The following is a 14,966-nucleotide window of genomic DNA, read 5'->3' on the forward strand; positions in this document are numbered from 1 at the left end:
ATTCAACATACACTACATACACATGTCTAAATCTAGGTGAGACTATTTTTGACCTCAAATTACCCCTCAGAAAAGGGAGAGAGAGAACTGGCTTGTTTTTGAAACCTTTCAAGTCTCTCCCACGAAGGTGTGCTCTTTTAATTTACCTTATTTGGACAACTTTTGTCAGACTTTTATAGCAAAGGCTGCAAATCCATATTGGTTTGGGCTGCTTATAGAGCTCACCTCACTGCATCAGAATTATGTAAGAGAGAATAAGAAAATATAGCTTCAGTAACTATTTCTGGTGGTGTTATTTTATGACTTCAAGTGCAAGCTTTGTAAACAAGCCTTTTCAAGTTTACAGATCTCCACCTATTAGTTAAAATTTTTAAATAGAAACATTAATATGAATGACCCCAGGTAGGTAGGTCATGAGATAAAACTTTCAAAAGTATCACTAGAAAGTTCCCTGTCCTAAAGATATAGACATGCCAACAATTCGTGCTGGACAACTTGGAAAGGGGGATTGTTATACCAAAGCCCAGGGGCTATAGGTACAGGCAAATGACATCATTGCGAGAAATGTGCTTGGAGAAGAGCAATATTTCTAAGTTAATATACCATAGTAGCAAATGTATGGATTTAAATGTGTATGGGTACCATTGATTCTTTAAATACTAGGAGATTCATTTCATCTACAACTATACGTGTGCATTTCCTGCAGCCACATTAGTCTTGAACTTGGATAGATTAATTCCTCCCACTTTATTATTATTTTTCAACATTGTAGCTATTCTAGTTCCCTTGCTTTTTCATATAAACTTCAGAATCATATAATCTTTAGTTACAAGAACCTGACTGTGATTTTCACAGCAATGGACCTAAACCTGTATCTGCCCTAAACTTGGGGAGAACTGACGTCTTTACTATGTTGAGTCTTCTAACCCACCAACGCAGTATGCCTCTACCTTTATCTAGATCATCTTTGATTTCTTCATCAGCATTTTGCAGGTTTCAGCATATGAGTTCTGTGTACATGTTGTTAGACTTACATAAAACCCAAGTATTTCCTCTATTTGAGTGGTTGTAAGTGGTATACTAGTTTTCATTTTGTGCTCCTGTGATCTTTGCTAGTATATAGAAGTTCAATAGATTTTTGTATGTTTATCTGGTATCCTGCAACCTCGTTGAAGTCCGTTTAAACCAGAGTTACTTTTGTAGATTCCTTGGGATTTTCTATGTAGACAATCATGTCAGAGGCAAATAGGGACAGTTTTATTTCTTTACAATATATAAATGTCGATGGATACGCAACTATAATGTGCAACTATAAACACTATTCAAAAGGTATAAGATGACGCGTGCCAACAACTTTGAAAGGAGGGTAGTTTCATGAAGCGCAGAGGTATCAGCTACTTCTTTTGTCCGCTGCTATTGGTGGCGATGCTGCCTTGTAGGCTTAAAAGCGCCCAAATCTCTGTTCCAAAGAGTCATCTCATCTCCTGCATGTATTCTTATGAAAAGAGGGTACTCACAGGTGCCAAGGAGTGCGGCAGAAAACAGGTGAGCTTCCCGCACAGGTCCAACAAATTGCCTGCAAGGCGTACCCTCCTATACCAAGCACTGCTTACCGGCAGGCCAGGGTTGGCGGCAACTGCGTTTCAGGGAGCGGTCTCACCCCGGAGGCCGCCGCTCCTCCCAGACGCGCGGGGGCGCTGTGAATCTCTGCAGGTCGTGGCGGCGCTCTTTCTCAGCGCCCCCCTCCCTTTTTTTTTTTTTTTTTTTTGACTGAGGCTTTCGGGACGGCGGCGGGAAGATGGCGACCCGCAGGGACAGGCTTGGAGCGGCGGAGGCAGAGGGCAGTGCGAGCGGCGCGGGGAGCGGGGGAGTGGAGGTGGTGCTTCTCTCCGATCCCGCCACCCCTGCCCCGCTGTGCCCTCACGGTGGGTCCGTGTTGCGGCTCAGTCTGGCTGTTGGGTGCCGAGGGGCGAGGGCTACCCTGAGTTTCCATGGGCTTTTAGTGCTTCTGAGTTTTTATCAGCCTGTCTCCTCCACCGTATGTGATGCCTAGAAAACGCGTCTTCCTCGGGAAGTTGTGGTTTTCAACTTAAGGAACGTCATAGAAAGTCCCCACCGTGGTGGTTTTGGCCCCACGGCTAGAGGCTAGGCAAAGGGGATGCGTGTTATCGAGTAATTCCCTTTGCTGAGTACTTGAGGATTTCATTTGTTGATTGGCTTTCTTTTCAGTTAAAAAAACAAAAAACAGAAGTTAGGGAGAACGATGACATGAATTCTTGCTTAGAAACGAGACCCGGTTTTTCTCTTACTTGCGGGGAGAGGGTGTGTCCAGCTCTAAAAGCTCAGGATAATTGAGGGGACCGGACCGAGGTGGCCAAGTGCTTGGTTCTCTGGACGCCCTCCTCGGTTTAGTCTCAGGACCCAGGTCATTGACCGTGTGGACAGCAGTTCTACTAACAATAACATTTTATTTCTGGAGAGACCAGTTTTCAAAAATTATTTCCTAATTATTAAAGTAGCGGATTTTACTATGACAGATCGTGCATAAAATTAAAACAAGGTTTAGTGAAGGCGGTGAAAACTAGGAACTTGATGTTGATGCCTGTTTGACATGGTTTTTCCTCTTCTGGATCTAGGACCCACTCTTTTGTTTGTGAAGGTGAACCAAGGCAAAGAAGAGACGCGGAGGTTTTATGCCTGCTCCGCCTGTAGGGATAGAAAAGATTGTGATTTTTTTCAATGGGAGGATGAAAAGGTATATTAACTTTTTGGATATGTATGTATTTTTTGGTGTACGTGACATTTTTGAGACTGCATGAGATAAATTTCTTTTAAGGCATGAAAAAAATTTTTTTTTGTTAGACTGGAGTTCGTACTTACTTTGAACTTACTTAGATCACTGATGTCTTAAACTACTGTCTCCAAGACTTAGTTCCCATTAAGACCCTCTGGGGTGTTAATACTGGGTTTGCCAGTAAAGATAAGATTTCTCCCTGAAATGCCTAGCTCATGATTGTTCCAGAAAGTGTTTTAGAAAAACACGTTTTTTTGAACATTTGCATTGAACATCTTTTATACAGCTCCTGAGCACTTAGAGAAATAGTTATGAGCTGGGATCCCCTTGGACTTGGTCTAATTACAGTTTCTGAAAGTTTTGACCAGAACACTTTCAGTGTTGTTGGGTTTATTAAAAAGCAATCTTGTATGTTACTCTTCCATACCCCTGTCAAGATCACCACATGTGAGTTCATCCCTGTGCTTTAATCTTCACGTGTTGGGTTCTGCTTCAAACTATTCTAGACTTTCTAGACAGTTTAATGTTTTGGGTGTCTCCCCCCGTGCCCCACCCCCCATGAATGCTTGTCTACAACTTTAGGCCACTTGAATTTCTGCCTTCTTATTGTCAGAATGTGGCACCAGTTTCTCTAGCATGGTGGCAAGTGTGGTAGGATATTAAGTGGATTTCGTACTCTCAGTTGTCAGGAGCTAGACTTGCTGCCCGAGAAGCTCGCAACCGAAGATGTCAGCCGCCTCTGTCCCGAACGCAGTGTGTGGAAAGGTACTGATGTGCTCGTTTTTATCTATTATCCTGTATTTTTCAACCCCTGCCTTTAAGTTGACTTTAAGTAAGTAATTAATTTTTATTGTGGTAAATATATACGTAACAAAATTTGCCAATGCAGCAGCATTACTCCCCAGTGTTGTGCAACCATCACCACTGTTTCTCAAACTTTTTCATCATCCAAAAAAGGAACTCTGTCATCATCAAGCATTAACTGCCATTCCCCCTCCCTCCAGTCTCTGGTGACCTCTAATCTACTTTTGTCTCCATTAGTTTGACTATTCTAGGTACCTCGGGTGAGTGGAACCATCAGTGTTTGTCCTTTTATGTCTGACTTCTTTCATCTAGCATAACCTGGTCAAGGTTTATCCATGTAGCATGTGTTAGAGTTTCGTCCTTTTGTAGCTGAATACTATTCCACTGTAGGTATAAACCACATTTTGTTTATCCACCCATCAGTGGACACCTGGGTGTTTCCACGTTGTGGCGTCTGTGAATGGTGCTACAGCACACATTGGTGGAGAAGTGCCTGTTGGAGTCCCTAGTTTCCAATGTTTTTGCATATATGCCTATGAGTGGAATTACTGGATCATATGCTGATACTATATTGAGTTTTTGGCAGAACTGCCAAACAGTTTTCTATAGCGGCTGCACCATTTTACATTCCCACCGGCCATGTAGGAGGGTTCCAGTTTCTCCATGTCCTTCTCAACACTTATTTCCTCTTTTATTTGATAATACCTTCCCAGAAATTGTGAAGCGATATGTCATTTTGGTTTTAATTTTTTATTTCCCTATATTCATACTGTTGATCATTTTTTCATGTATTTTTTTTGGCTATTTGCTTATCTTCTTTTCTTTTTTAAAGATTTTATTTATTTATTTTTAGAGAGAGGGCAAGGGAGGGAGAGAAACATCAATGTGCAAGAGAAACATCGATTCGTTGCCTCTCACACGACTGGGCCAGCAACCCAGGCATATGCCCTGACTGAGAATCAAAACAGTTCCTACCCCCTCAGTTCACAGGCCTGTGCTTAGTCCACTGAGCCACAGTAGTCAGGGAGGGCTGTTTGCTTATCTTTGGAGAAATGTCTAATCAGTTGTTTTGTTAAATTTTTAATGGAGTTTTCTTTTTGTTGCTGAGTCATGGGAGTGCTTTATATGTTCACCCTTATCAGATGATTTGAGAATATTTTCTTCCATTCTTTAGATTGTCTTCACAGTCTTGATGATGTCCTTTGACACACAAGAGTTTGATAAAGTCCAGTTTGTCAAATTTGTCTTTCATTGCTTGTGTTTTTGGTATCATAGCTAAGAAACCACTGCTAAATCCAAAACCAAGAAGATTTCCTGTAATGTTTCTATTGAAATACTAAACCAGTTTTTTAAAAAAGCTGTAAACACCTGTTTTTAAATATCTGCACTGTTAAAATGTTTTATTGGGTGAACTGTAATTGAGTCATAGACTTAATTCTTTGGTGAACCTGTGAAAAGAACTCATCCCTGTGCTGCGGCATAGGCCTTGTTCTCTGTGTGCGGGGAGAAGGTCCCTGAGAATCCCTTGTTCTGGGCTGCTGGTGATAAGTGGGTTTTCACTCTCTTGCCTCCTCCCTTCTGGCTACCTGGGCTGCTGTGTATTTAAGGATGCTGCATTCCTATCCAGGCCAAGTGGAAAAGATTCCTGGGCTCTATTAAAAATGTCTTCCTAAGCTGCTTGCTTAGTAGATTTTAAAGTCCTTTGATAGAGGAGGCTTTTCTTAAGATAAATGGATTGCCTCTTAAGCAAAGTACTTAATCAGTGATGTCTACTTAATTTATAGTAATTCAATCGATAACGAAAATGTTGGAAGTGGAAGTACTATAAATTGATCACCACTGGGAGCTAGGCACCACGCTAGGTATTTCACCTGAGTCGTTACTTAATCCTGCTGAGTTGGTTTGCTTACACGAGAAAATCGAGGCTTGGGGAAGTGGAGCGTCTTCATCCGGTTCATACTGTTTGCTGCAGTGATTGAGCAGCGACTCGCACTTAGGCCTCTCTGCTGCCAACGTGGCGGTTTTATTTATTTATTTGTTTATGTAATCCTCACCCGAGGACATTTTTTCTTTTCTGTTGCTTTTAGAGAGAGTGGAAGGGAGAGAGAGAAACATCGATGGGGGTTGCCTCTCACACTACATTCAGCTCAGGGATCATGCACGTCTCTGGACTCAGGGAACAAACTTGCAACCCAGGCACGTGCCCCGACTGGGAACTGAACCGGCAGACTTTGGGGTACGGGACAGTGTTCCAACCACCTGAGCCACACCAGCCAGGGCATCCAGTGTGGTGTTTTTTTTTTGTTTTTTTTTTAAATAAAATGGATGGGAACATTGCACATAAAATGTTAATAGTATTTATCTCCACCAACATGGTATTTTTAAACATAAAAGCAGATAGTAGCCCTGGCTGGCGTAGCTCAGTGGATTGAGCACGGGCTGCAAACCAGGCATCGCAGGTTCGATTCCCAGTCAGGGTACATGCCTGGGTTGCAGGCCATGGCCCCCAGCAACTGCCCATTGATGTTTTTTTCTCTCTCTCTCTCCTTCTCCCTCCCTTCCCTCTCTAAAAATAAATAAATAACTTTAAAAAAAGAATTTGGTACCAGGAAAAAATATTTTTAAAAAAGCAGATAGTAATTAATAAATTATGTTTACTAATTTAGTTTTAAGGAACTATAAGGAGATGACACCTGAGAGGTTATGTAGATATACATCATAATGAGATTATCACAATGAGATAAAATAGATTCTCTGAGATGCAGAAAGTGGAAACACATCGCCCATAGTTTCTCCCTCTGTACCCATCACCTTGGTCATTTTGTCACTTCTCTGCCAGGGTTTGCTTTACGAGGTCGTAGTCACAAGGTGCGTGTTGTTTGTGCTCTGCCTTACCGCTTGTGTCTGATAAGCACGCCGTTCATGTTACTGCATAAGGATATTGGTGATTCCATGAAACTCGGAGAAAATTTAGGTGCTCTTGTGTCTTTGTATAACAAAACTTAGTCTGGAGCTAAAACACCTTTCTTGTCTTTATACTGTCAGTATGTTTTTTGATGATAAAGGATTTTTGAAACTCATGCTTTATGCTTTTAGAATATAAAAACACTGGCCAAAAAATGAAGTATTAAAGAATTTTCAAAAGGTTGGTTGTTTGGGCTGCTTGTAGAGGTTAATTTACCTTGCAGACTCAGAATTATTTAAAAGAGAAAATAAATATATAGATTCAGTAAGACTTGGGGGCCATAATGTCATCTGTCATCTAGTGCTGATTCTTGAGGGCATGCCTTAAAATAATTTCAGCACCTTAAATCATCTGTGACCCCTAACCTTGGATTCTGTTGCCTAACCCACCATCTATCCATCTATCCAATCATTTATTCTTTCTGTTGAGGGCTCAGAAAGAACTTAGAATGCCGGTGGTGGAGTGGAGACAGTAAAAAGTCAGGCAGTGAAAGGGGAGTGTGGGCAGTGTTCACGGAAAAGGCCACGTGCCCAGAGAGGCAGGGGTGCTGCGGCGTGGTTGTGCCTCTGCTGACCAGCGCTGTGTAAAGACATGGCATCTGAAGAGGTTTTGAAAGGTATGAGTAGAGGTGTGAGCTTTTTGAAATGTAATGTCTTTGATTTCATTGCGTTCCGATGTAATTAATGTTCTTATGATTTCTTATATGCTTTCCATGGAGTAAAAGTTCAAAATCATTCCTCTGAAAATTTTCATTCCTCTGAAAATTTTAAATCTTGGCTTTTAAAATCATAGGCTTACTAAATTATCTATTCTCTGTTGTTAATGACCTATTCTGCTAGTGTGTCTTCAGCTTAAGATTAGCAGCTCATTCCTGCGTGCAGAGGGACTGACAGGTGGTATACCGTGACTTGAGATTGTAATTGCTTTCTTTCTCTTTTTTAAATATATTTTATTGATTATGCTATTACAGTTGTCCCATTACCTCCTCTTCATTCCCTTCCACCGTTGTAATTGCTTTTTCATGTAACTTTATGCAACTCATTTATGTTATCTTATAATATAACTACTGTATTTGAAAGTAGTGGAAAGGGCTTAAACACTATACCTATCCTATAAGTAAACTTTTCATCTGTTATTGTGGAGTAACAATCGCTTTCCATTGACTGATTTATTTTTGAAATTGGTGTAAAGGAATGTGGCAGCTAGCAAGATGAATCGATCTTGCTGCTTGGTGTTAATTATGGAGCTGGCGGTGCGGCCCAGACTCCCGGGTTTTACGGAACAGGGCTGGGTGCTTGGTTTTCTAGTCTCACTCTTCGAACCATCCTTTATATTTCATGTGCTCAGTTGACAGAGTTACGTTTTGTGCCTGAGATTTGACTTTCGTTATAGTTTTTTGCTGCCGGTTATGCTCTGAAATGTGTTATTCTATTATGTAGTACGTTGGCACCTTTATTGTGACCTGTGAAGTCTCGAGGAAGATATATTCCAATGCTAGAATCAGCATTAATTTATGTGCATTCAGATAGTTTTATTTAGTTGATATTTCATTTGGTTATTTTTTTTTTTTCAGAGCTCATTTAAACTCAGATTTTCAAGGTCTGCTATTAGGGAAATGCCATAAACATAATTTGTCTCCTCCAGGAAAGGCAAATGGAACATCAAATAGAGATCAATAAAAATGACATTTCAAAATGCTAGCCTGCAATTTGCGAATCATACTGAGCCATGCGGCAGAATGAATCTTCTCCCCCTGGGGTGTGTGCAGTACGTACAAATAGGAAGGGAGGCCGAGTACTCCGTAAGTCTCCATGGTCTCCCGCTCTTGCTGCCACACTTGGGAACCTGGTGTCCGACTGGTGGTTGCCAGAGGGGAGGGGTGTTGGGCCACTGGGTGAAAAGGTGAAAGGCTGAAGAGATACAGGTTGTTAGTTATAAAATAGTCGTGGGGATGTAAGTCCAGCACGGGGAACAGAGTCAGTACCGTCGTGGTAACTACGTGTGGTGCCAGGCGGGCCCCGGAAATGTCAGGGGGAGCACTTTGTTGTACAGCGTGTGCTTGTCTGACCACCATGTGCCGTACACCTGAAACTAATACAAAATAGTAGCGAGTGTAAACTGTAATTGAAAAATAAAATTTAAAAATATGGTCTAACAAGAACAAAAAATAAACCCTTGCGTCTGCATGTTAAACTTAGAGCAGTGTAGTTGGATGATTATGCTGTGATTTGGAGTAGAGAGAAACGGGCACAAGATCTCAGTTCTCCTTTAGTCGAGAGATGGTGGATAAGCCAGCAGCAGAGCTTTCTGAAGGACGGCTTTGACACAGCACCAAGATATGTAAGTGGAGGTTCACTTAACGGTGTCTTTCTTTTAGAAAAGTAATTAAACTTAGTGCCTGAAGACAGCCCTGTGTAGGGAGTGGACTGTGCCGTCACCCCAGCCCCTCGCTGCCCTGGGCTGTGCGCCGTCTCTTCCCGGTGATGCCGCAGCTTCCACCTGTAGCTGGCGCCACAGAACCTGACTGCTTCATCTGCTTGGGGGTCCTCCTTGTCCTTTCCCTGTCATAAAGCCCTTGGTTGTCGTCGTCATTCTCTCAGCGATTTCAAACCTGTGCTCTGTGGCTCTGTTTTGGGGCCTGCCCGCATGTAAACTAACTCCGTGTTTCGGGACCGAGTCATCGGGAGACAGCAGCGACACCCCACCTGTCGTTCCCGCATGCTCAGTCCCGCAGAGAGAGGGCAGCACGGAGAACTGGGGCCAAGTCTGCACATGGGTGCACGCTCCCTGCGACCTCATGACCTCTGTCTGGCTGACAGCCGTTATAAATCGTATGTCAGTACACACATGCTGAAACGCGAGAAGATAGGTTTCTGGGAAGTGATGAAATGGGATGGTTGGGTTTTGCTTTGCAATCCAGTCTGATGGGCTTTTTCTTCTTCTTTTTTTTTAATCCTCATCTGAGGATATGTTTATTGATTTTTTAGAGAGAGAAGACGGGGGAGAGAGAGAAACTTGGATGTGACAGAGAAATACTGGTCAGTTGTCTCCTGCAGACACCCTGACTGGGGATCGAACCCGCACCCAGGAGTGTGCCTTTGACCTGGGCCCAACCTCGAAACCTTTCTGTACGCGGGCTGACGCTCCAGCCAACCGAGCCCCGGTCAGGCCTGACAGGATTTCTTTTCCTGGGCGGATTTAGTCCATCTTCACAGTGGGTGTAATAGATGCGCTGGGTCTTAGTGTTGCTGTGTCATTTTGTGCTCCCTGTTTTACTGCTTCCTTCAGTTCTCTTCCACCGTATCTGACCTTGTTTCCTTTCCTTGTGTAATGTTTGCTTCTGCGTTTTTGTTGTGGTGGTTGCCCTTGTCACTTGCTATGCTCTATTTCACCCTTTTTTAAGACAGTCTTCCTCTAAAAATGAGAAATGATGAATCTAGTATATTTCGTCTTCCTAGCTGTCAATCACCGACTGGTTGTAGTTGATTGTTTCATTTTAGGGTTAAGTTGTATGCCTTTGAATATTGCTTATAGCTCTTTTACCTGGTTATTCCGTTTTAAACGATATCTTGCGGCCTCTGGCTCTAAAGCACGCAGCGATCGGTATACTCACACTCTCCGCCACTTTCTCGTGCCTGTCCCTCACCACTGTTACTTGAATCGTGTTCCTTACGGGTTCTCCTGGATGTGTGATGCCATGTACGTTTGTGCTGTCATTCTGCGGGCAAAGGGGTCCAGTGCTTCCCGACAGCCCCGTGGCTGCAGTCTCTACAGTCGTCTCCTATTTAGCCTAAATTCATCCTCTGGCAGTTCTTATTTTTTAAATAAAGGCCTTTTTTAACAAACAGTTTTAAAATCAAAACTTACATGTGGCTCTTCTGTGATCCATTCACATGAGATGTCCGGCGTGGGCGAATCTGTGGAGGGAGAGGTGTGTTCGTGGACTTGGTGGCCCCAGGGGCGGGGAGGGGACTGTGGAGTGGCTCCTGGTGGAGACTGGGTTTCCCTCCGAGGCGATAGAGAGGTTCTGGGATTCTGCTGTGGTGCTGATGGTCGCACAAGTCCATGAATGTTCTAACAACCACTGAATCGCGCACTTGAAAGGGGTGATTGTGTGGTGTGTGAATTAAATCCCAGTGATGAAGTCCGTGTTTGGGAATCGAATGGGACAGTTCTGTGAGGTTTTGTGAAGAGCAACAGTCTCCACCCCTGTGTTTCCCCTCCCCGGAAGCGACCCCGGTCAGCTCTTCTGGCGGAGTCCAGAATTCTCTGTCCTGTCTGCGCAGTACGAGCCTGCTTGTCTTGTACTTCTTGGTTTATCGGTTGTTGGAATCGTCTGCGTATTTCTCATGGGAGACGAGGATTTATCTTTCCCTTCTCTCTCTCTCTGCCCTCTCGCCTCCAACTCCCCTGCCCCAGGCGTAATCCATACACTTTCATGCCTTATTCTCACGTGGTTCTATCGTGAATGTGGCTAGGTTCAGAATTTAGTGTTTGCATTATTATAACCATAAAAGCATTGCTCATAGCCGAACCCTGAAATAAATCACAGTAAATTCTTTCCTACACAGCTTTTTGTTTTCCTTGCAGTTAATAGCAGTTTTGGGTTTCTTGTTGCAGCTGCTGTCCGTGGTTTATGTGCTCCTCACTGCTTCAACTGTGGGGCTTCGCCGGCTGCCTGAAGCACGCAGAACGTGCAGGTGTAGCGCAGTCTCGTGGTTTTACCTTCATCTGTCCTAGGCCTCCTTACGATGCTCCAGTCCGTGCGTCGCCCTTTCTGCCTGGCACCCAGCCGTCCAGCACGTTCTCCAGGAAGGGCCCAGGTTATATATATAACTACACGACCTGAGTTCTCCCAAGTCCAAAGTCAGGCATTTATTCATCGTAAAGATTCTCAGAAAACTGGGAACAGACGGGAACTTCCACAGCCTGATAAAGGGCGTCTGAGAAAGACGCATAGCTACCGCCACACTGATGAAAGACTGGACGCACTCCTCCTGAGACTGGGGCATGGCAAGCTCGTCCACCGCTACCATTTCTATTCATCGTTGGCTGGGGGTTCTAGCCAGTTCAGTGAACCTGGATTCGGGAATAGAGCTGGACAGTAAATATAAAAATTACTGGAGAGAATGAGAGGCCATATTTATATAACTTTTATTACAGCATACTTCCTGATAGAATTTTTCTGTTATCAATAACTGATATAATTTCTCAGTTATTGTTGTTAATCTCTTACTGTGCCTACGTTGGAAATTAAACTTTATCATAAGTATGCACATATAGGAAGACACGGAAGGTGTACAGGGTTCGATCCATTCCGCGGTTTCAGGCATCCACTGGGGGTCCTGGGACGTGTGCCCCGTGGACAATGGGGGACTCCTCCAGGCGGGGCGGTGGAACCACTCCCTCATTTGTTCTCTCCGTGTTCACTGCTGGGCTACCTGCTGTCCGGTGTCTGCACACTGTGGTCTCCCGTCTTCTGTCTGTTGCAGACTTACGAGGGTCAGGGTGGGGAGTCTGGTCTCTTACCCTGTCCTGGCTGGATGTGAGCGGCTGTGACGGTTAACGTCCAGTGATGAGGGGCAGCGGCGGTGAGCTCCTCCTGGTTCCTGTGGCTGCTGCAGCTGGGTCTTCCCCCCTGCCTTTCCTGTCCTCGGGGCCCTTTTCTCGACTGACATTCTGACATTGTTTCTTTGAATTACTTTAAAAGTTTCTTCTGATGTCACTGTCCTTGTTCTTTCCACTCATAGATAAAGCTGTCAAAATAACAGTTATCATAGAAGTAGAAACATTTAAATCACTGGCACCATAAGCTGGTTCCTGCGGCAGCCACGGGGAATGTCTGTCTGTCCCTGCCCTGGGTGCTTGAGGTGAAACTGCTTAGAGATAAAACGTTTTAAAGCCCAGTTTGATTCTACAGTAAGTTCAGTTTTTCCAATGCAGTTTCAGAGTTTAGTTCAGTGCTGCTCAGATTTGGGCACGCTGACCCTCTGTGAGTCCCAGTAATCTTACTTATTTTTCTTTCGTTTTTCTTACTTTGATTTCATAGCTGGTATAGCATATACAAAGTCAGCAGTTTTTAAAACATACTAACTGTGATTATTTTCTCTCTCTACTCATTCCAAGTAAAAAGAACAAAGAGGTGGTGAGTTTGAAATCAGATATAAGGATGACTTGAAGGAAATCAGATGGGATTCCAATATGTATTATTTCAGGCTTTGAATATCAGCTTGCTGTTTTGGAGATGAGCTTCTCAGAACTGCCTTCATCAGTATTGCTAAGAATAAAGGAGCTTTGTAGGAACATTTTTTTCTTTTAGGGAATAACTTTTCTTTTTTTTCGTTTCTTTTTTTTTTTTCTTCGGAGGTACTTTTTCTTGCTAAGTATGCCATAAGAACTTGAGGAATGATCTTAATTTCTTATTTTAAAATGACTATCATACTGAGCCAGACTGTTGAACAATTCAAAGTTAGATTTGTCAATACATTTGTCAATAAATTTAAACATGATAGTAGTCTCCATTACTACTAAGTTGTTTGAGTAATATATTATGTTCACATTTTAAATGGATATTGATCTTCATTCAGTGACTGAATTGGAGCGTCTCAATTCTCATGAAATTGCTGATTCTCTTCCACTTTGTAGGCGTGCAGCCAGACATAAATTCTAGCCAACATTCCACAGATTTTTCTTACCTTAACTACTTCATGCAATACTCTAAGAAATAATAATACTTTTGCATACTGAAAATAGCAAAAATAAGTTATCTTTAAAATGACAAACTGAAAATATATTCCTTGTGTTTTGTTGTGTCTTGAAGGTACTTGAAGTTCATCGAGTTGCCACTGTCTCAGAGAAAGTTTTGTCAAAGGTGTCAGCAGCTGCTGTTGCCGGATGACTGGGAGGGGCATCAGGAGCACCAGGTCGTGGGGGATATTTCTACCACCCAGTTAAGAAGGCCCAGTCGGCTCCTCTCTCCACTGGAAAATAAGAAGACGAATGCCCAGTATTTGTTCGCTGATAGGAGCTGTCAGTTCTTGGTAGACCTGCTCTCCACCCTTGGGTTCAGGAGAGTGCTGTGTGTTGGAACACCACGGTATGTGACACGACTTTTGAAGAACTTTTGCTGGCACCACTGTTTAAACTGCAAGAAAAAATTACCAAGTTCCAGGATATATTGCATAAAGCTTTGAGTATACAAAGAAGTAATAATGCATGCTCCCTCTTAAGGAATTTGCAATCTGTATTCCATTTGAGAGAAATCTTTATAGATTCTGGTACGCAATAGGAGATTCTTTTTTTTTTTTTTTTAAGATTATTTATTTATTTATTTTTAGAGAGGGGGAAAGAGAGGGGGAAAGAGAGGGAGAGAAACATCAGTGTGTGTTTGCCTCTCACATGCCCCCTACTGGGGACCTGGCCTGCAACCCAGGCATATGCCCTGATTGGGAATTGAACCGACGACCCTTTGGTTCACAGGCTGACACTCAATCCACTGGGCCACACCAGCCAGGGCAGGAGATTCTTTCTGATTTAATTCTTAAATTGTTTAAAAGTTTAGATTTCTGTGTTTCAGATAAGTTCTACCTTTTAAAAAATATTTGCAAAACTGAAACTTTGGTTATATCTCTTTAGTGTTTCATTGAAATATTAGATATATCAGGAAAAGATTGATTTTTTTGTTTATTTGCTTATTATGTATGGCATTTGTAATTTCTCATTAAATTTGCTTTCACTAATTGCTTTAGGTTGCATGAGCTGATCAGGTTGAAAGCATCAGGTGACGAGAAGTCTAACATTAAAAGCCTTTTACTGGATATTGATTATCGGTAGGTTTACAAATTATAATATTTATCCCTGTTCATTGTCTCCTGTTTGTTTTTAATGTTTTCCTTTTTAAAATTGTTTATTGCCTGTTACAATCCTAGCTAACATTGGGAAGTAGTAGTTGCTTATGAGCCACTTTTTAATCGTGTAGCTGCATGTCTCATCTTCCCTGTTTCTGACAGAGGCGGTGAGTTTCTCTCTTTCCGAGTGTGCTGCCTGCGTTTTCTCTCTGAGCGTGCTTATAATTTAGAGAAGATCCGTACTGAGTGAAATTTCTTCTCATACACTTGTTTTCAAAGATAATTCTGAGCTTCCTCCAGGAGTTTGCTTCATTGCGATGTTTTAAGTGTGACAAGACATTTGCTGTAGTATTTTTACCAGGTCATGGGCATGCTGTTGTCTCCCTGGACAGGGCCCTAGGGAAGGGGACGTGGACGAGGGAACAGACAGGTCCCGAGGCCGAGGGTCGCGGGCAGAGAGCTTCAGAAGCCAGTGGCTTCTGCTCACGTTGGGACAAATGGATTTGAGACAGGAAGAGGAACACGTCTTGAATCTCTTGTCTGGTGGTAATTTAGA

General features: G+C 42.9%; 1 protein-coding gene across 2 annotated transcripts in view; it reads left to right on the forward strand.

The window, feature by feature from the left end:
* Positions 1-1,794: 1,794 nt before the first annotated feature.
* Positions 1,795-14,966, forward strand: part of ZCCHC4 (zinc finger CCHC-type containing 4) — a 47,402-nt gene continuing 34,230 nt past the window's right edge. Inside the window, exons 1-5 of one of the 2 annotated variants that reach the window (XM_045834679.1) lie at positions 1,795-1,925; positions 2,637-2,755; positions 3,477-3,559; positions 13,384-13,659; positions 14,312-14,392. In XM_045834679.1, coding sequence (XP_045690635.1) covers positions 1,799-1,925; positions 2,637-2,755; positions 3,477-3,559; positions 13,384-13,659; positions 14,312-14,392 — 686 coding nt within the window. In that variant the 5' untranslated portion in view covers positions 1,795-1,798. Of the gene's footprint in view, positions 1,930-2,636; positions 2,756-3,476; positions 3,560-13,383; positions 13,660-14,311; positions 14,393-14,966 lie in introns of both variants that reach the window. The other variant, XM_045834680.1, reaches the window with a different exon arrangement.

This window comes from Phyllostomus hastatus, unplaced genomic scaffold, assembly GCF_019186645.2.
Source record: "Phyllostomus hastatus isolate PE091 unplaced genomic scaffold, TTU_PhHast_1.1 phas_contig_196, whole genome shotgun sequence".
Classification (NCBI taxonomy): domain Eukaryota; kingdom Metazoa; phylum Chordata; class Mammalia; order Chiroptera; family Phyllostomidae; genus Phyllostomus; species Phyllostomus hastatus.